We start from the raw sequence: 25,637 nt of genomic DNA, 5'->3' as shown, positions 1-25,637 counted from the left end.
AGCACTCTCTGCTCCTGGTTACCCGGGATCTGGCGTTAATTACTTTCATTGGACAGTACTTTCACAGGGCACCACTCTCTTCGTTGAAGAGCTTCCCATCATTGGATACATTAAGCCCCGCCCACCATCTTCCGGTAACTTACTTCCGTCGCCTGAGAGACTGTTCAGGTAGCGTTTCGCAGACTAATAGCCAATAAAATGACTCAGGTAAAAAAGTGACAACTATGAGGACCAATAGACTATCTAACTCATTTTCTGATTTATTATAGCACCCAATAAGAGATCTACATCTGGGTCTGGAGGCGTTGCATCTGATATTTGGCCCAATAGAAGCCTTGCTGTTGGGGGCGGAGGACGACGATTTGGGGAGCGGGAGTGAGCCTGCGAGAGGGCAGGCAGGAAAGATGGCTGTGCTCGCGCCTCTGATTGCTTTGGTGTACTCGGTGCCGCGGCTTTCTCGATGGCTGGCCCGACCTTATTGCCTTCTCTCTGCCCTGCTTTCCATTGCTTTCCTCCTCGTGAGGAAACTGCCGCCGATTTGCAACGGTCTCCCCACGCAGCGCGAAGATGGCAACCCGTGTGACTTTGACTGGGTGAGCGCCCCCTGCCATACTAGCTCTCGACCTTGACCATCCCTTCCCTGCAGGTGCATGTGAAAATATGGGGGCAGGTTTCGGGATGTAGCGGCCTTACAGACTTTGAGTGGAGAGCCTAGGCCGTTATCTAGTCTTAACCTCCGTGTTTAAGATGGAGAAACAGATTCCAGGGTTTCCGCCATAGATGAACAGTATTTTACAGTGATTCCAAGATCCTTGGGCCGCCAGTGAAGAAGACAAGGCCAGTAGTAGAAATAGCATTTAAAAATTTTTTGTTTAATTTTTAACGAAGTGATCTCAGTGTAGTTAGACGCATTTCCCAAGGTAACACAGCGTTCAGAAAGTGCTGTCTAACCTTATTCAATTCTCTGATAGACCGGCAGACATAGGTCGCTGACTCAACAAAATAAATGACTTGGGTGGAAAATCGACTACTGTGGGCATAGTAACTGCGCACACTATCTTCCTGAGGTGGGATAGAAAAACAGAAAAGGTTATGAAAATACGAGGAAGGGGGAAGCCCCTCAATCATCTAAGAAGCAATATTTAAGAACAATTAACATTTGCCGTGAAGGTTGTGGACCTAGATCTGATATTTCTTTCCTATACAGATATTTATGCTAAAATAGCAATGACCAGGACTTAAAGCCTAAAGGTATTACTATAACCTTGGGTAGGCCTCACATGTTCTGGGACACTCAAACAAGATTACTAACTTTGTTTACATTAAAGATACAATACTGTTGCCAGACTTTGTGTTGTACCCTTTTAATCCCAGCACTCTGCAGACAGGCAGGTGGACTTCTGTACGATTGATGTAAGCCTGGTCTATATAGGACTTTCTAGATCCATCCTGACTAAATAGACCCTAACTCAAAACAAAAGAGCACACCAGATACCCTACTTATCTCTATTCCTGTGCTCCAGAGTCTTACTTTACAACTTGCAACTCTGCCAGGTGTGTCTTAGAACTGCCCTATGATTTCATTAGGCCCTCTGAAGATAACAGCCTCAAATCCCACCAGTACAGTATAGATGACTGTGGTAAAGAAAATGAAGTACCTATGTTTTTGAGTCTTTCTGAACTACTCTTTCTCCCTTAATCCACATACTTAAAACTATATTAAAATAGCTTAGGAATGGAAAGATGGTTCAGTGGTTAAGAACACATACTCATGCCAGGCAGTGGTGGCATGTGCCTTTAATCCCAACACTTGGGAGGCAGAGGCAGGTGGATCTCAGTGACTTTGAGGCCAGCCTAGTCTACAGAGCTTGTTCTAGGACAGCTAGGGCTACATAAAGGAAGAACCCTGTCTTGGGGGAGTAGAGGGAATAACACATAATCATTTCTCATAATCCAGATTTGTTCCTAGTGCTCACACCAGTAGGCTTTGGGCTGCCTGTAACTACAGATTTGGGGGGTCTTTTTCAGGCACCTGCACTCACTTGCACATACCAGCACACATGTATGTAATAAAAATAAAAGTAAATAATTGAATTAGGAAGACCTCAACTCTGAGGACTGGAGAGATGAGCTGGCTCAGTGGTTAAGAGCACTGGCTGCTCTTTGAGAGGAGTTGAGTGAGGTTCCTTGCACCCACATGGTGGCTCAGAACCATCCATCACTCCAGTTCCAGAGGATGCAGCAATGACCTCTGGTCTCTGTGAGTACTAGAAAAACAGTACATTTATATACATTCAGGTAAACCCCTAATATACATTTAATGTATTACACACATAAAATAAAAATACTCTTTAAAAACAAATACACACACACAACTCTTTATACTGGCTAGCTATGAAACTCGCCTTTAATGGAACTGTGAATTCCACTTTGGCCCGAGTGGTCTCCTAAAAAATTAGGGTAACTCCTCAGGTTGTACCAGCAAGAGTGGAACTGTGTCTGCCGTCCTCATTGGCCTGGAACTTGTTTTGTAGACCAAGCTAGGTTTGAGCTCTTGGTGTTTCTCATGTCTCTGTCCTCCAGAATGCAGGGTTCACAAGTGTGGTACCATGTGTGGACTGTGTATATCCTGAAGATAGAAAACACCATAAAATTTGAGACTCACTAAAAAGAAATAATAATAATAATATAACAATAACAGTGATTGTAAAAAGCACAGCATGGTAACACATACCTGTAATTTCAGCATTTGGGAGGTGGAGGTAAAAGGGTCACAAGTTTAAAGTAAACCAGCATAGGGAGTTGGGTGCCAGCTTGACCTCTGAAAGATTCGAGAAAACAATATAAAAGACAAAACATTGTAGCCGAAGCTATATAACAAGATCCTTTCTCAAATCAAATGACAAAAAGGGAAGGCCAGCATTGGAGAGGCTGAGGCAGGAGGAGCATTGTGAGTTTGAAAGAACTGTCTCCTGCCGGTTGTTCATTAACTCCCACATGTATGGTGTGGCACATGCACAAGAGTGCATTCACACATAGTAACTGCTGTGAAAGAAAGAACCAGTGGGTGGGCTGGAGAGATGGCTTAGTGGTTAAGAGCACTGACTGCTCTTCCAGAGGTCCTGAGTTCAATTCCACATGGTGGCTCACAACCATCTATAATGGGATCTGATGCCCCTCTTCTGGTGTGTCTGAAGACAGCTACAATTTACTCATGTGCATAAAATAAATAAATCTTAAAAAGAAAGAAAGAAAGAATGAACCAGTGGGACATGGTTTTGCATCCCAGTAATTCTGGTACTTTAGAGGCTGAGGCAGGAGAATTGCCTGGTCAAGACCGTGAGACCAAGTCTCAAGAAGGAGGGATGGTGGAAAAAGAAAAAAAGAAGAAAACCCCAAAGGTCATGGATGGATTTGTTGAAAGATAACAGCCATTTGCCAAGGGTAGACCCTTAGCCTAGGTCTTTTGACTTGTTGGTACCACTACCCCTTGCCAGCTCCCGTTGTCTTTGTTACAAACCCTAGCTGGATCTCCTGTTTTGCATTTCCTATCCCCCCACCCTCCGTCAGCCTCTTTGTTGTCTATTCTAGAGAGAAGTAGAGATCCTAATGTTCCTCAGTGCCATTGTGATGATGAAGAACCGCAGATCCAGTAAGTTTCCTGCTGTGTCCTGGCTGGGGACCGGGACTCATGCCCTGCTGAAGCTCCTTTTTCATGCTATTGGAGGAACATTGTATTTAGTAAACTGGTTCCACATTTTATGCCAGGGGCTAGTTTCACCTTGGGCTTCTATATCCTCTCCTTCCTGTTCCCATTTCAAAGTACCCCAGGAAGAGGGACAAAGAGTGGGAGCTTCAGCCTAGCCTGACTGTGGTATCTCTGTGTTCTAGTCACTGTGGAGCAACATGTAGGCAACATCTTCATGTTTAGTAAAGTGGCCAACGCAATTCTTTTCTTCCGATTGGATATTCGAATGGGCCTGCTATACCTCACACTCTGCATAGGTGAGAAAATGGCTTTTATTACGTTAAGGCTCTATTATGTAATAATTTGAAATAGTAAAGGTCTTTGGTAAAGAACCAAATCTTTTCTTTTTTTTTTTTTTTATTTTTTTCCCCGAGACAGGGTTTCTCTGTGTAGACCTGGCTATCCTGGAATTCACTCTGTAGACCAGGCTGGCCTCGAACTCAGAAATCCGCCTGCCTCTGCCTCCAAAGTGCTGGGATGAAAGGTGTGCGCCTCCACTGCCCAGCACGAACTAAATCTTGTACCTAATGAATTGTATGTGTAGCTCAAGTGGTGTTTACTTAGACAAGATTTTAAGAGGAATATGTGTATGTATGTATTTTTTCAGGAATTCTGAAATCCCTGAGTGAGTTTGCAAGTAAATCTGTAAAAGGCCTTTTATGTTTTCATCCCTATCATTTTTTTCTCTGTGTTCAGTGTTTCTGATGACCTGCAAGCCCCCTCTGTACATGGGTCCTGAGTATATCAAGTACTTCAATGATAAAACCATTGATGTGAGTATTCTACTTTCTGTTTCTTGGTTCCTGCTTTGAGGTTTTGTGTTCTTTATTCATAAAGACAGTACCTCAGAGTAGAAGTAAATAGCTGGGTTGGTGATGGGTAATGATTATCCTCATATTTGGGAGGCTGAGGGAGGATTGTTGTGTAGGGGGTTGGTCTGATGCTGCTTGTATTTGAACACTAAATTCTGTAACCCAGGATCTGGTTGTTCCAAGACTAGTGGATCCTCATGTATACCAGCCTTTGTTGTATAAACCTTGCTCACCAATTTAAAACTAGTGGTTAAATAAAACTAGTGACTAGTGTCAGAGTAGAGAGAGATGGAGTGTGGGCTACCAGACTTGGGGTCACAGATAGGGACCATGAGGAGAAGAAGCACGGAGGAGGCAAAGAGAGAGTGAACAGGTCTATGAGTCATGACCAGAAGTATGTGCCAGAGGGAAATGCCTCCCTAGGGTACCAGACTGCTGGAGAAGAAATAACTCAGAAAATTATTAAGCAAGTATTTGGGGAGCATAGTTGGGGTAGTAGCCAAACTAGCATTAGAGATTTAGATGAGGGGTGATCCCCCAGTAATTGTGCAGAGCCTAATAAATATACCATACTATTTATGTCTCATTTATTTGAAGCTAGATGGGGATAAGTTTAATTGTATTATTCTACATTGCTGCAAGGTTTTGTTTGTTTGTTTATTTTGGTTTTTTGAGATAGGGTTTCTCTGGGTAGTTCTGGCTATCCTGGAACTTCCTTCATAGACCAAGCTGGCCTCAAATCAGAGATCCTCTTGCCTCGGCCTACCAAATGCTAGGATTAAAGGCCTGCTTAGTGGGTTGCTGAAAGTTTGAGGAAGTGTAGGCTACATAATGAATTTTAGAGCAGTTCCAGCTCCATAGAAAACGTCTGACTGGGGAAAGACTGGGAGGCTGGTGAGAATGGGATTTGGCAAGTAAGGATATTTGCTGCACAAGCCCCTACAGCCTGAACACTAGAACCCATGTAAAAGGAGAATTTGTGAATCCACTGCACAGAGTTATTCTCTGGCCTCCACATGTGTACCATAGTTCACGAACGCGCGCATACACACACACGCATACACACACACACACACACACACACACACACAAATAAATAAATAAAAAATAAACTAAAAAAAAGTTCTTGTTGCCAAGCCCCAATCTTTAGGCTAGAAGGAGAAAACCAATTGTAAGTGGGCAATGGCACACATGCCTACACCCACACAATAAATACAATTAAATTAAAAAAAAAAAAAAAAACACTGGTGGCCATTACAGCTGGGAGATTTCGGGAGAAGGTCCATCTCTTGATTTATAATATGTTAAAAATGCTTATTTTAATCCTTCCTCCCCACCCCCCAAAAGTGACTTTTTTAGTAGAGTGCTTGCCTCACATGTGTGAGGCACTGGATTCAATCCCTGGTACCAGCAGGATTATCTGAAACCTGGAAATGTTGTTTGGGTACTTGTTCATGATGGGAAACGGGAAGCCCAGGATCGTCACGGGTCTGAACCTTCTCAGATGCCCAGGTGATTTAGCCTAGTCTCTCTTCCCTTTGTGTGGTAGGAGGAACTGGAGCGAGACAAGAAGGCCACTTGGATTGTGGAGTTCTTTGCCAACTGGTCCAATGATTGCCAATCCTTTGCTCCCATCTATGCTGACTTGTCCCTCAAGTGAGTATACATAGTGAGACATCTCAGAAGTGGCAATGCTGGAGCTCCCTTCTTTAGTCCTTAAATTTCGCATATCCAAAGCTGTTTCTCCCTCTCTTACCTAGGTATCTGTACTTTCACTTCCTTCATTTCATCCCTTTATTTTTCAGTATGTTAAATAGTATATTTTTTTTTTTGCAGGTACAACTGTTCAGGGCTAAGTTTTGGAAAGGTAGACGTTGGACGTTACACTGACGTTAGTACACGGTATGTAGACGCTTGGCTAAAGACCTGAGCGAGAATTACGTGGAGTGATGTAAGTAATGTATACAGGTGCACTATACAGAGACTCGTCTGACCCTGTAGGTACAAAGTGAGCACATCACCCCTCACCAAACAACTTCCTACCCTGATCCTATTCCAAGGTGGCAAGGAGGTAATTCGTCGGCCACAGATTGACAAGAAAGGGCGAGCTGTCTCTTGGACTTTTTCTGAGGTATGTGAAACATGGCAATGGTTTGGAGAAAGATACATACCCGTGAATGGGCTTTATACTTAGTCTGGGTTTAATCCTGAATTCTGAATTTTGACACTTGCCCACTGTTTTTGAGGCTATAGATTAGTTACAAGATACCACTTATTAAGTCAGCAGATTTATGTCACATGCTGCTAATACTGAGGAAAAATGATAAAGGCTTGGTCTATGAAGTGCCTGTATTCTGTAGGCAATTAGGTTCTTCATCGATAAATTACAGTTAATCAGAGGCAGTACCACCTGGCTCATAGGATTGCTTTACACATGTAGATACAATTATTGGCATGATAACTGGCCTCTAATGGATACTTAAGTGTCAGAGAAAAGGTAGGTAAGGGTAGATATCTGCCCTCTGGTGCCTCTGGTTTATAGACTGTGTTTAGCTAGGTACTTCCTACTCCTAAACTTTGAACTTTACCTCCCCGCCTAGCGGTTGATGTGTCTGTCCATCTCTTTGCATAGGAGAATGTGATTCGAGAATTCAACTTGAATGAGCTATACCAACGAGCCAAGAAGCTCTCAAAGGGTGGAGATGTGTCAGAAGAAAAGCCTGTGGACCCTGTGCCCACTCCTGTGCCCACTCCTGTGCCCGATGGGGAAAACAAGAAGGACAAATAGGATCCTGCATTGTGTTTGCTTCCTCTCCTGTCAATTTCAGGAACCCTTGAGGCCCAGTTCCAGCTGTAACCACAATCCTTGCCTGAGGCCTTTTGATTTCTCCTGTTAGGCTGTGCCTGGGTGGGGCACTGTGCCTGCTTCTGAGTTTTAAAGAAGCATCTTGGGAACCATGAAGCATTCTACTACAAAGGGCTGTTCTGCCCTGGCCAATTGTTTCTCGAAGGGAGTGATCTTAGGGATAGAGGTAGAAATGGTTTCCTCCAAGGTTGGGTTAATGTGTAAATTGCTATTCAACACTTGAATATTACCAGTCTGTGGTTTAGTTATTCCTCCTAGTGAGCTTGCAAAGCATAGACTAAATTAAACTCTAATGTTAGATGTCAGAGTATAAAGCACTTAGAATTTTTCCTCAAGGACCCTTTCTTCCTTTAGGCCTTTCTGTCTTGATCTGTGCATTAAGAAATTTAAGTTTGGGACTGAAGAAATGACTCATCAATTAAGAAAGAACATGGTGGCTGCTCTTCCAGAGGTCCTGAGTTCAATTCCCAGCAACCACATGATGGCTCATAACCATCTATAATGAAATCTGGTATCATCTTCTGGCATGCAGGCAGAATATTATACATAATAAGTAAATCTTGAAAGAAAGAGAAAGAAATTTAAGGGGTTGGAGAAATGGCTCAGTGATTAAGAGAACTGGTTGTTCTTCCAGAGGACCTAGGTTTGAATCCTAGCAGCCACCTAGAGGCTTAACCATCTGTAATAATAGTCTCAGGGGCTCCAGCGCCCTTGAACTTGGCTGGCACTGTATGCATGTGGTGCGCAAAGTCAGAACACCTTAAAGGGGTGTATGTGTTTATCATTTAAGTGTTACTGATCCTAATGAAAAGCCTTCAACCAGGATTTTCATCATTGGAAAGAGGATTGAATGACGACCCTGTGTTCTGGGAACTGAGAGGAAGGACATACAAACCTGAGAGGTTCCTTTATGTGGTGGGGCCTGAAGAAGAAAGCCCCGTGGCTGGACATCTGTTCTCTCCTCCAATCCCACAGCTTTCCATAATAAAGGGATTGTTATTTTGATTGCCTGGTGTTTTTCCTTTATTAGTGCGCAGCTGCAGGGGAACTGCTTTTTTATGTTGTTTTTAATCCTAAAACTGAATATTGAACTCAGGGACTCTAAAAGCTAAACACACCTCTAGACCTCAATTAGTTTCCTTTTTAAGGTTGTGGGTGAGGGTCTTTATCAGTTGGAGCGATGAACCGTAACTCACTATCCTCTTGATTTCACCGAAGTATCCGGGACTATAGGCGCCAGCTACTGGATTGTAAATGGCTGGGGTTCAAAATACACTTAACCGTTCCGTTTGATTTCACCACGTGGGGATGTGGATCAACAAAATCGGTGCAAATTAGCTAGTTTCTGTAGTCTATGAACAATCGCCGTGGAGATGGGGTGTAGACTTCACTTGGGATTGGTTTGAGGATCCCTGGGTAAGAAGTATAGTTACAGAAAGCTCCCGGCCAAAAGAGGCTTTAAAAACCCCTCCATCTCTGCCCAGTATGCTTTTCTGGGTCCGTAGTGCAGAGCCCCCCTGCTGTACAGGGTGGTTTGATCCAGATTTCCGCGCCGACTCAGTTCTGATAGGCAGAGAGGTTGTGCTTGAAGGTCCCGCCTCCAGATCACGTGTCCATCCCCTCCACCTCCCGCGCTTCCCTTTGCTGTGAGATTTGAACTTTCCAAGTGTGATTCGGGGATACTGGTTTGTCCCTCCGGGGTTGCGTCGCCACTTTATTCCACAAACGCTCCATCCCGAGGTCCTTGCCATGGCCCCTCTCGGAAGAAAGCGTAAGGCCGGGGCTGCGCCTATCGAGACGGTGGACAAGCGCGAGAAACTGGCGGAGGGCGCGACCGTGGTCATTGAACATTGGTAAGGGCCGGGGGAGTCGAGGAGGGCAGGGAAGAGTAGGCTCTGGCGGCTGGGACCAGAGACCCCATTTGCAGTCGCTTGTGTCTGCAGTACGAGCTGACGCGTCTACGGCCGCCATGCTGCTGCCCTGAGCCAGGCTCTGCAACTGGAGGCCCCAGAGCTACCTGTGCAAGTGAACCCGTCCAAACCGCGAAGGGGCAGCTTCGAGGTGACGCTGCTGCGCCCCGACAACAGCCGTGAGTGGATGGGGGGAGGGGCGAGACGCAACCGGGCCACCTGATAACCGAGGGGAGTACCACCATAATTTGCCTTTATCCGATCCTTTCCCAGGAGTTGAACTCTGGACTGGTATTAAGAAGGGCCCTCCACGAAAGCTCAAATTTCCTGAGCCCCAAGAGGTGGTTGAAGACTTGAAGAAGCACCTTTCGTAAAGAGGTTGTTGGCAAAGAGTCCTCATGTTGAGGTTTGCATCGTGACCAGGGGATGCATTCTGGGATAGACAGGGAAGGTCTCCTCGGGATTTTCGAAGAGGAGTTAAATTGTAGAATTCCTGGTGATAACATGCCTCCCCCCCACCCCCCAACACATCTAAGAGCATTTGTGCTCTCTGAGTTAGTTAAGTCTTGCCCTGAAGGTATAGGCAAGTTTTGTTTGCTAACTCAGTTTTCCACCTCTGGTGCTGCTTTAATTCCATGTGTCTATTGCAAATCTTAGGTGTTCAATAAAGTGTGGCTTGCCTCTAGTTAAGGCTTTTTCTCCCTGCCAGGCGGTGGTAGCACACGCCTTTAATCCCAGCACTTGGGAGGCAGAGGCAGGCGGATTTCTGAGTTCGAGGCCAGCCTGGTCTACAGAGTGAGTTCCGGGACAGCCAGGGCTACACAGAGAAACCCTGTCTCGAAAAACCAAAAAAAAAAAAAAAAAAAACAAAAAAAAAAAAAAAGTTTTTTCTCCCTTGTATTGGCTGTTCCTTCACTTTACCTGCACTTTTCTAGGTTAGTAATCCTGTGAGATAGGGTAGCATTAAACTCCCTCCCCTCCATACACACTTCTTAGTTACATGGATTTGATTTTGTCCCTAGTGTTTCATACAGTGCTTTGGCATGTTTTCTAAACATGCATGTTGAGTGATCGCTGACAGAAGGTGAAATCTATGAGCTCGAGCTGTGTGTGGCTAACCATAGGTTGGGTGGGGGGAATGTCTTGTGATTGAACCCTACTCTGATATTCCCTTCTCTGTTTGCAGCTTTCAGTTCCTGGAGATGTTGAAGCATTTATGACGGTGCATAGCCAAACTTAAGCTGTGTACCTGAAGCCATATAGTTTCTTCCTCACCAGAAGTGATGGTTCAGTTATGGGGCAGCCCTCTAGCAAGGCATTGTAAAAGTGTGTTCAGTTGTTTAATAAAAGCTCAAGTATCTGAGAATAAGGATCAAGTTTAAATTTTGTCTTAAAGAATGGATAGAACCAGCTTCGTGGGGTTGTTGGTCTTTGTATTTTTCATGGCACAAAGTAACTTGTGTCTGGAAATTGTAAGACCTATGGTAAAACGTGAAACACTTATAAAACATGAATGTTGCTGGGTTTGGTGGTGCATGCCTACAATCTCAGCACTTCGGAGGCTGACAGGAGGACTGGGAATTCATGGCCAATCTGGTCCACCAGAGGCCCTGCTTTAAAACAAAACCATACAAAGCAAATTTTTAAAACAACTACTTTTAATCTACTTCTCGGAAGTGGTTATGGAAATAACATCTTTTTGGCTTCTGTGGCAGCTTTTTCTTGACTTCCTATACCGGCAGTGAGTAAGCCCCATAGGCTGGGCTTAGTGGCATAAGCCTGTAACACTAACTACAGGAGGCTGAGGCAGAAGTCAAAGTTCAAGGCCAGCCTGGGCAATTTAGAGATCCTACTCATTTCAGTGTTCTACTTAACATGACTTCATTCCTTCTCAAACATTCTTTGAATACAACCACAAACAGTGTTTGAAGTTTTCCTGAATTTTCAGTGACTATAAGATGTCTCATGAACTGAGAGAGGCCTACTCAATAACTATTCTTATGACCAGAGTTGGGGACCACATAGTTTTGTCACTGAAAAATGGATTACAAGGAAATAGCTTTGTTCATAATTTTCAATCCATGGTATTGCTATTTATTTGACTTCTGCCTGGTGCACAAACCTAAGGGGAGATCAGTGCTAAGAGGAGAAGACATGCTTGCTTTTCTGCCAAGAGAGCCTTTTGTTGATGAACAGTTGTCACCCTCCTAGGAGCTCTAACCTGTCCTCTTGCCTCCACTATGTTAGTATATCTACCTCTGTTTCTGACTCCGAGGAAGGGTCAGGCCAGACAGAGGGAACACTAGTGGGCCCCAGCCTCCCTTCCATTGTCCAGTCTACCACATCAATCTCTTCATCTTCAGAACTGCCAGGAAATGGGTCCAGCAGTTCAGGGTTGGCAGACACTTCCCTGACTGCCTTGGGAACAGGACACAATACCTCATCCATGCCTAGGGACACTTCCAGCCCTGTCTCTGCCCAGTTTGGACATGGAGGAGAAAGGTCACTATAAGACCTCTGGGAAGGGTCAGAGGAGTCAAGGTGGAGAAGTTTTTCTCCCTGACCATCCAGTGGCTGGGAGCTGGTAATTTCAAGGTCTTGAGTCCAAGAGCCTCTTAGTGAAAGTGCCTCTCTACTCACCTCAGAGGGCATGACAAGGGGGCTTAGGGGCTCAATTGATTCTGTGTTCTCAGAGCGCACGACAAGAGGACTAAAGGGCTCAACTGGCTCTTTGTTCTCACCAACTGGTTCCTTTTCCAATCCTGTGAGGTCTCTGGGCCAGAGTTCCATGTCTGGCAAACACCATTCTTCCCCTTCAATCCAATTCTTTCCTGTTTCTGACAGGTGATAACTTGGGGTTCTGCAGCCTTCAGCCCCAGGACTCTCCAAAGATCCTACTGGTGGCTCAACATCTGAGCCACATAGCATAAAGTCCAAAATCTCTTCCAGTTCACTGGTGGCTGCAGCACTTGTGATCCGATACTGTTCAGCCTCACATGGCTGGCCAAGCAAGGTTGTGTCAAATGTGTAGGGCTCTCTGCAATCAATATTCAGCTCTGATTCCTTCTCAGTCAGCATTGGACTGGACCCAAACTCTGACTTCACCACAGAGTGCTCTGGGGAGTGGCTAGCAGAAAGCAGAATGTCTTGAAGCCTAGGGCTCTCAGGGGAGTCCTGACACAGTTGTATTCTAGCAGGTATTTCCTGCTCATTGACTGAGGACAAAAGAGTTCCAGGAGGCTCTTCTACATCTGAGGGTTCCAGGATTTGGGGGCTATCTTGAGTGTTTCTTAGGGGAGGCTCCTGTACCACCTCCCAGCAGGTACCATTGACAATCTTCCTAAGTTTCACTCTTCCAACCTGCCCCTCCTCTACAGAGTTGGAGGTAGGGGCTCTGAATTCAGGGCTCTGCTTCTTGTTCCCACCTGTCTTCCCAACATCAGCTGGGTCTGGAGTGCTCTGTAGAGGACTGACTTCCCCTGGCTTCTGCTTATCTATACCTTGTGCTGCTTTACTTACAGTTCTCTGCCTCCAAAGACGCCGGCCAGGGGCTGTGGGCATTGAGCTAGGACCACTTAACATGCTGGAAGGCTTAGATGTGTAGACATGGGGTGATGGCTTTGAGCGACTCAGCCTGATCTTTCTGGGCAACAGCTGTTCATCCACGGAAGGGTACAAGCTGGGAAGTGCTGTAGAAGCAGGGTTACTCTTGTTTTCCTTAGGCCCTTCTCTCTGGCTTGATGGAGATGAGCTTCTTTCTTGAGTCAGGCAAACTCTGGCTTTCTTCTTGAGTAGAGGAGTGTCTGACAAGCTTTCTGCATTTGGTAGGTTGCTCTTTTTGTGAGTCCCCTCTTCTTCTCCTAAGGACTTCAACCTCACTGCCCCAAGAGGACTAGGAGTCTGGCTGACAGGCAGTGGAGTTCGAGGGCGGCTCCTGGGTACCACCACTCTGGCAGAGATTGGTGCAGCACTTGGTGGTTGTAAGCACTCTCTGTTTAGTCTTCGGCCCTGTGGAGCCTTTACTAACTTCCCACCCTCTAGCTGGAGGGTTTCCAGCTCTGACACTCGGAGCTGACGGGCAGCAGACAGCACATCCTGGGCTTCTTCCTGAGATACTTCCATCTCTGACGTATACAGGAAGTCCACAAGCTTCCTTAGTGTCTGGATCTTTAGGCCTCCCAGTTCCAGCACCACCTTCCTACCCTGAACTGGCCTTTCCCGCTCCAAGCGTTCTGTGAAGAAGGGACTACAGGCAGACAGGATGCAGCAGTGTGCTGGGACAGCCTCACCTCAAAAAACAAAAATAAAAACACTTATTATGCTTTTTCTTTGGTTTGTTTTTAGTCCCAATAACAAAAATCACTAATTTGGAGATAAAACAACCACAGCTTGAAAAGAGTGTGGAAAATATGAATCAGTATCAGCTAACCAATGTGTTTAGGGCTTTAAAAACCTTGTCCACGGCTGGAGAGACAGCTTAGTGATTAAGAACACTGACTGTTCTCTCAGAGGTCCTGAGTCCAACTCCCAGCAACCACATGGTGGTTCACAACCATCTGTAATAGGATTTTATGTCCTCTCTCTCCTGGTATATCTGAAGACAGCTACAGTGTATTCATATAAATAAAACAAATCTAAAACAAAACAGCCCCCTCTCTAAAAAATAAAAAACCTTGTCCAAGTTACATTTGGTGGTGCATGTCTGTAACATCAGAAGTTAGTAAGTAGGAATATCAGGAATTCAGTCATTCTGAAGGCCAGTATGAGCTATATAAGGTATTGTTTTAGTTTAATTTTTTTCTTTTGGGTTTTTGAAACTGGGTTTCTCTCTGAAGTCCAGGCTGTTCTGGAACTCCCTCTGTAGACCAGGGTGGCCTCAAACTCACAGAGATCCACCTGTACTTGATTTTGCCTACAGATTGCTGGGATTAAGATGTGAGATTTTGTCTTCAAAAGACCCAAATAAACAAAAAAGCCTTCTTAAGTGCTTGACATATTTTGAACCTTTGCAACTATTCAATTAGGATATTATATTCATTTTAAAGACGTTCTACGCCCACAAGACTTTGCAATTTGGTTTTGTTTGCTTATATGCAGACAGGATCTGGCTATACATCCCAGACTGGGTTCAGATACATGAATCATTTGAGAAGAGTAATTAAGGTTATACACTACTACATCTGGCTCTAGTTCTTTTGTGTGTGTGCGTGCATATTCATGAAGGGGTGATATCTGCATGCTATAGCATGAACATGGAAGAGAACAAATTCAAATGTCAGTTCCTACCTTCCATCTTGACACAGGACCTCTTTGTTGTCCTCCCTAATGCCAGGCTAGCTGGTCTACAAGTTTCCCAGATGTAGGAAGCCGCGGTTAGCGGTGATACATCCGCCATTCCAAGATGGCGCGGACATCGTGTCCTCCCCACTAGTAAACAACTAACTGTGAAGGTGCAAAGGCAAAAGGCGGATATATCACCGCTAACCGCGGCTTCCTACACCCAGGATTCTCATGCCCCTGCCTTCCATCTAGGCAATGGAGCACTGAGACTGGAGATGTGCACAAGTGTACTGCTTTACTTGGGGTTTGAGGATTCAAACTCAGGTTCTCACACTTGCATGGTAAGTTTGTTACCCATAGAGCGATCTCCCTAACTCCTATAGTTTACATTAACTTAGTTATTTAGGATATGTGGAGGCTAGAAATTGACTTTGATTTTCTACATTATCCTTTGAGAGGGAGTTGCTCATTGCACCTGGACCTCAGCAACCTGGCTAGAGTAGCAGGCCAACAAACCCCAGGAGTCCGTCTGTCTCTATATCCCCAGCACTGGGATTATAGGAACATATATAGCAAGACACTCAGCTTTTTATATGGGTGTTGACAATCCAAACTTAAGATACTTGTGCTATTAAGGCAAGCACTTTACCAATTAAGCCTTTTCCCTAGCCCCTGTCTATTTGCATATATGTGTAAGCACAGTTGCATGTGTGCTATAAAATATACATACAGATCAAAGAACAAGTTGCATTTTTCCTCATTTTTCCTTGATGCAGGGTCTATCTCTTTCTACATGCTCCCTATGCCAGGATAGCTGTCCTTTGGGCTCCCAGGGTTCTCTCGTCTTCTGACTCATCTCTTTGTAGGGTTGCTGGGATTACAGACAGTTTCATTATGTGTTTGAGTATTAGGCCTTCAAGCTTAGGTCCTCATGCTTGCACACATAGGATATATATCCAGTGAGCCATCTCCCTACCATCTTATTTAGTTCTTTGGGGGCTGGGTACCATGTTATCTATTCTGGTTTAAAAATCCCTATGTAGTCAAGGATGACCTGAATTTCTGATCTTCCTGTTTCTACAGGCATGTACCACCCCACCTGGTTTAATCTGTGCTGGGGATTGAACCCAGGGATTCATAAAAACTAGGTTAACACTCTGTCAACTGAACTATATGCTCAACTTTTATTATTTTTAAAAGATGTATGTATTTATATTTTATGTGTATATTTATATTTCTGCTTGCATAGATGCCTGATGCTTAAGGAAGCCAGAAGAGGGCGCCAGATCTCTTGGAACTGGATAGCCTAGAAGTTGCCTTGTCATTGCTGGGAACTGAACTGTGGTCCTCTGTAAAACCAACACAAGTGCTTTTAACCAATGAGCCATTCCTCCAGCCAACACCACCCCTGCCACTTTTAGTTAATGTTTTGTTGTTTTGTTTGTTGAGATGGTCTAGGTATGCAAGATGACTGAGCACAGGAAGGTACTAGCAGCCAACCAAGCCTACAGACCTGAGTTCCATCCCTGAAGCCAACATGATGAAAGGAGAAAACTGACTCCTGCAAATTGTTTTGTGACCTTCACCTGTATGCCATGGTACACGTCCCAGTCCACAAAACAAACAATATATGTGTATGTGACAGAGCATGAGAACACACAGGAGCAGCATGCTTGAGTACAGCTCACTCTGTAGCCTGGGCTGTCCTTGTGATCCTTTACATCAACTTCCTAAGTCCTGCCTATCTTCAAGAGTTACTTTTTTTAAAATCCAGGTTTGAATTATAAATTGAGTATTCTGTCCACATGGATGCATATGTACCATGTGTGTGCCAGTTGCTAAGAGGACACTGGACCCCCTGAAACTGGACTTATGGGTGGTTATAAGCCAATATGTGGCTGCTGGTACAGAAACAACAAATACTTTTAGCCAGTGAGCCACATCTTTCCAGGACCATTCTAGTTTAATTTTAGGGGTTAAAAAATAGTAACAGTTTAACTTTTTAAAAAATGGTTTTATGTTTTGCCTACATATACATATACATATACATATACATATACATATACACCACATGTGTGAGTTACAGACAGTTGTAAGCGGAAATGTGGATTCTGGGAATCGAACCAGGAACCTCTGGAAGAGCAGTCAATACTCTGAACCATTAAGCTATCTTTTCAGCTTCCCAACAGTTTTACTCTTGAGAACAGTTTTAGAAGGGCTGGGCATATAGCTCATTTTGTAGAGTGCTTGCCTACAACACACAAAAACCACAGGATTGATCCCTAGCTCAGCATCAAATTAGGCATGGTGGTAAATTTAGGAGGCAGGAGAATTAGAAGTCCAAGGCCTTTTTCAGCTACATAGAGTTTGAGGAAAACCTAGGTTGCCTGAGACCCTATCTCAAAAAACAAAAAAACTTATCCTAAGCCAGGTGTGGTGGTAAAAGAAAGCCTTTAATTCCAGCCCTGGGGAGGCAGAGGCAAGTTTCAGATCCCTGAGTTTGAGGTCAGCCTGGCCTACATAGCAAGTTCTAGGTCACACAGGCTACACAGTGAGACCGTATCTCAACAAAATAACACCACCACCACCAAAACCTCATCCCCTCCCAAAAATAACTATCCTGTAAACAAAACGCTTTTGGTCAATGAATTTACAATATTTATAGCTAATAACATTCTTCTGGGTTTGCAGTTTACCTCTGGCCTTGAACTCATTTTACCTTGTTTGTTCTATAGTGATTATTCCGTTCAACCTCAGTTAATGTCTTACCCTCTGCCTGCAGAAGGGCATCACAAAACACACCACTCTGCTGCTGGTGATGAAGCTGAAGAAAAGCTACCCGGAGGAACCGGGGGTTCCTGTACAGGATTTTGGAACTGGCAGGAGAGCACATGTTGTATTTGGTTAATAAACCTTCTAGGTTTTCCTGGTTCAGATTCCTGTGGGGAGAGAACATATTTCAGAATTATGATCATACCTAACTTACATTTTAGTCTTTGAAATGGCAGAGAAGTTTTAAAAGCTAATGAATTGAAGAAACATTAGCTGAGAAGTTATGATGAGGATAATGTCAAGAAATACAATTATGACAGGGTGAGTCTTGGCTCTGTTCTAAAGTAGCCTAGCTGTATTAATATCATGCAGGTGACCTAACTTCCCAGAGACTCACTTTTCTCATACATGAAATGGAAGTAACAGTACTTACCTTGTAAGCCTTCTAAAAAATTTAAATAAGCTAGACATGGTGGAGCATGTCTAGAATTCCAGTTCTTAGGAGGCAGAAGTAGTGTGATCAGAAATTCAAGGACATCCATCCTCCTATAATTAACTAGTTCAAGGCCAGCCTATGCTATTTGAGACCCTGTCTCAAACACAGAAGAAAACAAATGAGGGAATGGTGGTATATAATTAAAGCAACCGAGAGGAAAAGACGGAACTGTGAGTTTGAAGCCAGCCAGCATGGGCTGCACAGGGAGACTGACTCAAAATAAAATTAAATGAGTCAATACGGGCAAAACTGTTTAGTACCACCGGTGTGTGCCTAGCACAAAATAACTGCCTTCCACAAATGTCTGCTATAGTTATTATTCAGTTTTTCTCATTCATATTAGCACCAAGACCCAACTCCTGTAGTGCCAACTACTTGCATTCTTCCTGAGTACCACATCCCAGTGTACTCTGAATTTCACACTTTCAAAGACTAGCTATAAAAGTGACTCTGGGAAGCCATATGCACATTACTCTCACTTATCACACTAACCAGCAGAGGGTGCACAATCAAGACAAGACAGGATTTGTAAGGTCTTGTATAGAAACAAGACCACAGTTGATTGACCAAAGTGAGCCAGACTGACCTCATCAATTTGTACAATTATGGACTTTGTGTCCCTGGTTAACTGCCTGGCTAACAGTGGAGCAAGGAGAGGTTAAGCAGTCGACTCTCCTCCACCCAAATAAAATGAATATTCTGACTTACACTTCTAGTTTGTGGGTGTGTGTATGTGCCATGACCACTTCCCCACCCCCACTTACCGTATAATTGTGTGTTCTTTTTCCACTACGGTTTTGTAGTTTTCTGTCAGGTAGCACTGAAGAGTCCAAATAGTTCACGTCAAAACTATCAGGAAAGAAAAGGGCAAATAAGTAAATTAAGGAAGAGAAGCATCAGCTGGGCCTGGTGACTCTATGTAATCTTAGCTGTTATCCAGAAAGCCAAGTATTATATGTTTCAGACCACATGGGCAATTTAGTGAGCTCCATTATCAAAATAGAATTTTAAAAGGACTGATGGTATACAGTTCAGGGATAGAGGTCTTGCCTGGCATGTGTGAAGCCTTATACCATGAAAAAGGATGGGGGTCGGGGTGAAAGGGCCTGGGTGGGAAAGATTACTAATTTTCATCCCAGCCATAGGAGATGTAGATGAGTGAGGCACATGTTGCAAGGGTGCCTGGAGGATTTCCAAAACATCAATGCCTAGCCTTGTCCTCAGACCCAACCTGGAATTGTTTTGCAATAGAATTTGTTCCTGTTGTCCTGTTTCCTCTGGTCTTCTTGTCCACTTGTTTTGTTTCCTCCTAATGTCCGGCCTCAAGGCCGAAAGGTTGGGCAAAGCAGCACAGGTAAGCCAACAGCCTCGGCTATCCCCTCCCAACCCAGAAACAAGAAAACGAGGGTTAGTGGAGAAAAGGGCGGCACAGAAGGCCCTGCAAAGCAGGTCACCCCCCTCCAGCCCCCCCCCCCCCCCCGTACGCCTTGGGCCCCCAGGCCCAACTCCTTTGAACAGGGATCTTCGGCGCGAGGGTTTCTGGGAATGGAGCAGCAAAGAGCTAGCGGAGGCCTGAAATCAGGGCTGGCCCTCACGTACTCCGCTGGCTTGGCTCACACGGGTTTTGTAGTTTCTCCTTGGCGCTCCCGGGCCACTGCGGGTCTCCAGCACCCACATGCACTGGGCAGTGATGACGACGAGGGTCTGAGGCCACGCGGCCCAGGCTACACACCGCGCGCTGCCGTCCTCGCGCTCCAGGCGTCGAGGGTCCCTGACTACTTCCTTCCTCTGCCTGCGGTACCTCCGCGCGCAAGAATACGTCATCCCCATTGGACGGACGCTCCCGGGAGAGCCAATCAGAGGAGGCGGGGCGCTTTGGCGGGAGGCGAAGTATCGAGGGAGTTGAGGCCGAGGGAAGATGTCCGGGCTGCAAGACGTAGGAGGCACGGGCCTGCATGGGAGGGATTCTTCTGGAATCTGTCTTGTCCTGGAGCACATGGAGGACAGGGCCAAGACTTCCGCTTAAGTAGAGAGGGCTTCGAAGCGGTTGAGGTACATTTTGTTGTTCTTCTTGAAGAGGCTGCAAATAACCTTTGTCCTGGCTAGGTTCTTCAAGATATTTTGGAGAAAAGACAAACATACGTTTTTTGCTTGCAGTATTGCTAATTAAGATAGGTATTTTCTAAGACTAGAGAGGTTCCAGAAAAGAAAAAAAAATCACTGGACTGGTTCTGACTGTCCCCCAGCCCCTCAACCCCCGTAGATTCAGTTCCAGTCCTGAATCTCAGAGAAGTGGTGACTCAAGTTCCAGAAACACTTATAGTGAACACTTGTAGCCTACAGACCATTTAGCTCAGTTTCTGACTAGAAACTTTTCAGGGATGGTACCTTTTTTTTTTTTTTTTTTTTTTTTTTTTTTTTTTTTTGGTTTTTCGAGACAGGGTTTCTCTGTGTAATCCTGGCTATCCTGGAACTCACTCTGTAGACCAGGCTGGCCTCGAACTCAGAAATCCGCCTGTCTCTGCCTCCCAAGTGCTGGGATTAAAGGCGTGCACCACCACCGCCTGGCTCAGGGATGGTACTAAAAACAATGATTTAGAAATTTAAAAAAAAAATTTTTTTTTTCAGACAGAGAATGAGTCTAGGAATGGTAGTACATGCCTTTAATCCTAGTTCTAGAAAGGCAGAGGCAGGCAGATTTCTGAGTTCCAGCCCACTGTGGTCTCTATAATGAGTTCTAGGACAGCCAGAGCTATGTAGAGAGAACCTGTCTCAAAACACCAAAACAAACAACCACAAAACCATCACTAGATGGGCGTGGTGCTGCACACTATTAGTCCCAGCAGAAGTAGAGGCAGATGTCTGTGGGTTCAGGCCCAGCCTGGTCTACAAAGCAAGTCCAGGACATCCAGGGCTCTGTTACATAGACAAACCCTGTCATGAAAAGCCAGATCAAAACGGTGGAATTTATTGAGCAGGTGCAGTTCTATTGTGGATTATTCTGTAGAAGTATAAGGAAAATATTTTATCCCCTTATTAATATAATTTTTTCAAGGCTAAATAGATCTTTATCAAGAAATAGATCTTGTTGGTTGGTTGGCTTGGATTGTTTTTTATGTTTCCTGTTTTTAATCAAGTACCATTTTGTGGTTGTAAAATTTATTTTTCTCTCTCTTGGTGTGTGTGTGTTTCAAGACATCATTTCTCTGCATAGTTCTGAATCTCCTGGAACTTACTTTGTAGACCAGGCTGGCCTCCAACTCAGATCCACCAACCTCTGCCTCCCAAGTGCTGAGACTAAAGGCATGTGCCACCATACACTGCTTGTGGTAGACCATCCTACCCAGGTCTTCAAAAATAACTACCTCTGGGTGCTTAGCCACCAGAGGGTAGAGAGGAATAAAAATACTTTGGTTTTTCTTTGTACAGATAGACAGTGTTTTGAAAGATGATTTTTTTAAAAAATTTCATTATGTCATTTATAGTTTCAGTCTATTTTAGACTAGAATCAATGCTGGGTATGCTGGCCTGCACTTCTCACAAGAACTGAGACAGAGGCCAGCTTGAGCTGTCTAAAAAAAGAAGGAGGAAAGAGAAATAAGAAGTAGGAGAAGGAAAATGAAAGGTGGAGGAGAAGATGAGGGGCTAGAGATGTATCTCAGTAGAGTGCTTACTTAGCATAAGTGAAGACCTGGGTTTACATTTCTAGTACCCAATAAGAAGTAGGTGAGGCACACACTGGTAATCCAAAACTCTGGAGGGGAAGCAGAGGGATTAGAACTCCAAGATCATCCTTAGCTACACTGGCAGTATGAGACCCAAATGGGCCAAGTGAGACAGTCTCAAAACCTGATGATGATGATGTTGATGATGATGATGATGGTTATGATTGATGAATTTGCCTGATAAGATGGTTTAGCAGGTAAAGATGCCTGTTGCTAAGCTTGCTGACCTGAGTTTTATCCCAGGGACCCACATGTTGGAAAGAGAGAACAGATTCTGGAAAGTTATCCTCTGACTTCTACTAGCACATAAATAAATAAATAAATAAATAAATAAATAAATAAATGTGATCAACTTAAAAAAACAAATAAATAAAACTAGATTGATTATAATGCATGGCACTCTACACTATGTCTTATCTGCTGATTTTAATTTCCCTCTTTTGTTGCTAATTATTGAAACACAGCCCTTTATACAGGCTGAGCATGTACTTTAATACACTGAGTTATTTAAATCTCAGCCTCAATCACATTTCTCTTTTTATTTTTTTAAACATAAAAGGAACTCATAATATTGCCTAGGACTTCCTCAAATTAGTAATTCTCTTGCCTCAGCTTCCCCAGTAGGTGTGGTTATAGGTATTCACCACTATGCCCAACTTCTCTTTTTTTTTTTGTTCTTACTGTGTAGACCAGGTTGGCCTAGACCTCACAGAGATCTGCCTGCCCCTGTCTTATAAGTGTTGCGATTACAGGCATGTACCACTATGCCCAGTTCCTATTTCTTTTTAGACATAACTTTTTTCCCCCCTAGCTCTTCCCTGGTCTTTCATCATTTTATGATATCTTGCCTTTTTGGTTATAGGTATGGAAGTTAAATTTTTTAATATTATTGAACATTGAATATAATGTTTTATGGATTAAAGACAAAGGAGAAACAAAAAAAAAAAAATAAAAGAGAAAACCAGCCATGTATGTTTAAAGTGTACTTCAATTTATTTATTTATTTATTTATTTATTTATTTAAGCCAGTATTTGACTATTTAGTTCTAGCTGGACTTTATATGATCTGGGCTAGGTATCCTGTTTCTGCTTCCCTAGAATTGATTGCTTGCCTCTAGAAGTTATCTTTGGCTTTTGAACTTGGTAGGGTTGAAGTCTAGATATAGAAGATATCCTGAGTAATGGGAGAAGATTCTTAAATAATGAGATAATTATTATTGTTATCTTCTGGACAATATATTTCCCTTTCTACTTTGGTTAAAAACTAGATCATATCAAACAAATGTAATGGTCTTTGGCCACTATAGAGTAAATATGAGTGTCTTCATGAAGGTAAACTAAATACAGGAGGGTAGGTAATGACGATATCAGCCTGATTAAGTGAGCAGAAATGGAATTCCAGGTTATATAGATAAAGAAAGGTCTGATTGGGCTGGAGAGATGGCTCACCAGTTAAGAGCACTGACTGCTCTTCCAGAGGTCCTGAGTTCAATTTCCAGCAACCACATGGTGGCTCACAACCATCTGTAAAGGGATCTGATGCCCTCTTCTGGTATGTCTGAAGACAGCTACAGTGTATTCATACACATTAAATAAGTAAATGAACCTTAAAAAAAAAAAAAAAGAAAAGAAAAGAAAGGTCTGTCTGTAGTTAATGGGTATAAATGTCGTATGTAAAATGTATAAATCTGGTACCTGGAAGAGAATAGGGAATCTGCCATCTGAGCTTTCATTTTCTCATCTGGAAAGTGGTGGTATTCTTTCCATAGTGCCATTTTAGAAGACAGAAGCACTAATGAGTTCAAAGTGGGCCGGGTGGTGGTGGCACACGCCTTTAATCCCAGCACTTGGGAGGCAGAGGCAGGCAGATTTCTGAGTTCGAGGCCAGCCTGGTCTACAGAGTGAGTTCCAGCACAGCCGGGGATACACAGAGAAACCCTATCTCGAAAAACAAAAAATGAGATGAGTTCAAAGTGTATTTTACTTGGCAGATGCTTCCTTGGTTGCATTACTTGCCAGTGCTGAGCCACTGAAAACTTTGAGGGGGTGTCAGGATAAACACTGGCCATATTAATCCTTTTACTAAAACTAAAGTGTAAAAATATATGTGTATCTGTCTCTGTGTGTATGCCATGCATGTGCAGGTGCCCACAGAGGCCAGTGTGGGTGTTTAGTTCTCTGGAGCTAGAGCAATAGGCAGTTGTGACTCATCAATTGTGGGTCTGTGAGCTGAGCTGTGGAAGAGCAAGAGCTTCTCGTAATACTGAGCTATCCTCCATAGCTCCCTTATTGTTGTTTGTTGGTTTGGTTGGTTGGTTTGGTCTGGTTTTGAACCCCGCTGTCCTGGAACTTGCTATGTATATCAGGCCACTTTGAGCCTACAGAGATATATGTGCCTCTGCCTCCACAGTGCTATCACTACACATTAGCCCCTTCTTTTTTGCTTTTTAAAATGATTTTATTATTTTTTTTATGTGTATGGTTGTTTTGTCTGATATATCTGTGTATTATATGTGTGTCTGGTGCCCTTGGAGGCCAGAGAGGGACTTAGATCCCCTTGGAGTTACAGATGGTTGTGATTCTGATCTTCCTGTTGAGATAATAATAGTATTTGCCACAACACCTGTTTTATGAGGTGTTAGGAATGGACCTCAAAGCTTCATTCATGCTAGGCAAACACTAGCAACAAACAGGTACATATCTAATTCACAATTCATTCTTTTTTTTAAAAGATTTATTTATTTTATGTATATGAAATATACTGTAGCTGTTTTCAGACACACCAGAAGAGGGCACCAGATCCCGTTACAGATGGTTGTGAGCCACTGTGTGGTTGCTGGGAGTTCAACTCAGGACCTTGGAGGAGCAGTCAGTACTCTTAACCGCTGAGCCATCTCTCCAGCCCCACAATTCATTCTTTAAAAATTTCTTTTGATGCTGAGTGGTGGTGGCACATGCCTGAAATCCCAGCGCTTGGGAAGCAGAGTCAGGTAGGTCTCTGAGTTCCAGACGAGCCTGGTCTACAGAACAAGTTCCAGGTCAGCTGTGCCTATACAGAGAAACCCTGCCTCAAAGAAAAACAGTTCTTTTGAGAAAGTCTCATATAGCTCAGTCTGATCTCAAGTGTACTATGAAGCCAAGGATGGTCTTGAGCTCCTGATCCTTCTGCCTCCTCCACCTTTGAAGTGCTAGGATTACAGGCATGTGCACTATAATGCCCATTATAATAATTTTAACAATCCATTTTTTCTTTGTTTTTTAAAAATATATTTTAATTAGTTTTGTATGTGTGTGTGTATGCACATGCCAGTGTGAGTATGTTGCAACCAAAGGACAACATGTGAGAGTCAGTTCTCTTCTTCTACCCTGTGGGGCCTGGGAATCAAAATCAGATTGCCAGGTATGATGACAAACACCTTATTCACTGAGCCATCTCATTTAAGAAATATTTATGTGTGTGTATGTGTGTGTGTGTGTGAAACATGCATTCATCACCCAAGGAAGTGAGTGCAACTTCAGATCCCCTGGAACTGTAGTTCTGAATGACTTTGAGCCATAGTGTATAGTCTGGAAATTGAATTCTGGTCCTCTGCAAGAGCAGACAGTGCTCTTAACTGATGAATGTCCCCAGGCCAACAGTTTATTCTTAATGAGTTTATACTATATGCTAGACATCTCTAGTAGACATTTATGTTGCCAGGTAATGTGGCCCATGTCTGTAATCCTGGTACTTTGTAGGTTGAAGCAGTAGGGTTACTAGAAGTTTAAGGCCATCTTGGGCTATATAGTAAGTTTCACACTGGTAGGAATTATAGAGCAAGGTCTGACTGAAAAGCAAAAGTGACTTTTATGTGTATTTTTTTTCTTACAACAGGTTTGTATGTGTGATATGTGATGCACAGGCACACAGGTTAGAGAAGGACATCCAGTGTTCTGCTCTATCACTCTCGGACTTACTTCTTTAAGCTGGGACCTGGGTTGGTGGCCAGCAAACAGAAGTGACCTTCTGGGTCCCCCCTTCTATCCAT

The 25,637-nt window shown here is 43.8% G+C and overlaps 3 protein-coding genes across 3 annotated transcripts; 2 read left to right on the top strand and 1 right to left on the bottom strand.

Annotated features, from left to right (window-relative positions):
• The first annotated feature begins 30 nt into the window (after positions 1–30).
• Positions 31–8,431, top strand: Tmx2 (thioredoxin related transmembrane protein 2). Its single transcript, XM_076928980.1, has 9 exons — positions 31–168; positions 270–593; positions 3,592–3,652; positions 3,892–4,005; positions 4,445–4,521; positions 6,110–6,216; positions 6,397–6,462; positions 6,562–6,691; positions 7,193–8,431. The coding sequence occupies exons 2-9, from the start codon at positions 405–407 to the stop codon at positions 7,346–7,348; spliced, it is 900 nt and encodes a 299-aa protein (XP_076785095.1). The 5' UTR covers positions 31–168; positions 270–404; the 3' UTR covers positions 7,349–8,431.
• A 600-nt stretch (positions 8,432–9,031) lies between these two features.
• Selenoh (selenoprotein H) lies at positions 9,032–10,708 on the top strand. The gene is made up of 4 exons (XM_034495897.2): positions 9,032–9,279; positions 9,370–9,515; positions 9,610–9,742; positions 10,523–10,708. Exons 1-3 carry the CDS (start codon positions 9,176–9,178, stop codon positions 9,708–9,710), a joined length of 351 nt encoding a protein of 116 aa, XP_034351788.1. The 5' UTR covers positions 9,032–9,175; the 3' UTR covers positions 9,711–9,742; positions 10,523–10,708.
• Positions 10,709–11,450: 742 nt separating this feature from the next.
• On the bottom strand, positions 11,451–17,651 carry Btbd18 (BTB domain containing 18). Its single transcript, XM_034495896.2, has 2 exons — positions 17,386–17,651; positions 11,451–13,625 (listed from the first exon to the last, which is right to left on the bottom strand). Exons 1-2 carry the CDS (start codon positions 17,570–17,572, stop codon positions 11,575–11,577), a joined length of 2,238 nt encoding a protein of 745 aa, XP_034351787.2. The 5' UTR covers positions 17,573–17,651; the 3' UTR covers positions 11,451–11,574.
• Positions 17,652–25,637: the final 7,986 nt, after the last annotated feature.

This window comes from Arvicanthis niloticus, chromosome 2 (assembly GCF_011762505.2).
Source record: "Arvicanthis niloticus isolate mArvNil1 chromosome 2, mArvNil1.pat.X, whole genome shotgun sequence".
Classification (NCBI taxonomy): domain Eukaryota; kingdom Metazoa; phylum Chordata; class Mammalia; order Rodentia; family Muridae; genus Arvicanthis; species Arvicanthis niloticus.
The sequence above is the reverse complement of the archived record's forward strand: the minus strand, read 5'-3'. Positions and strand labels throughout refer to the sequence as shown.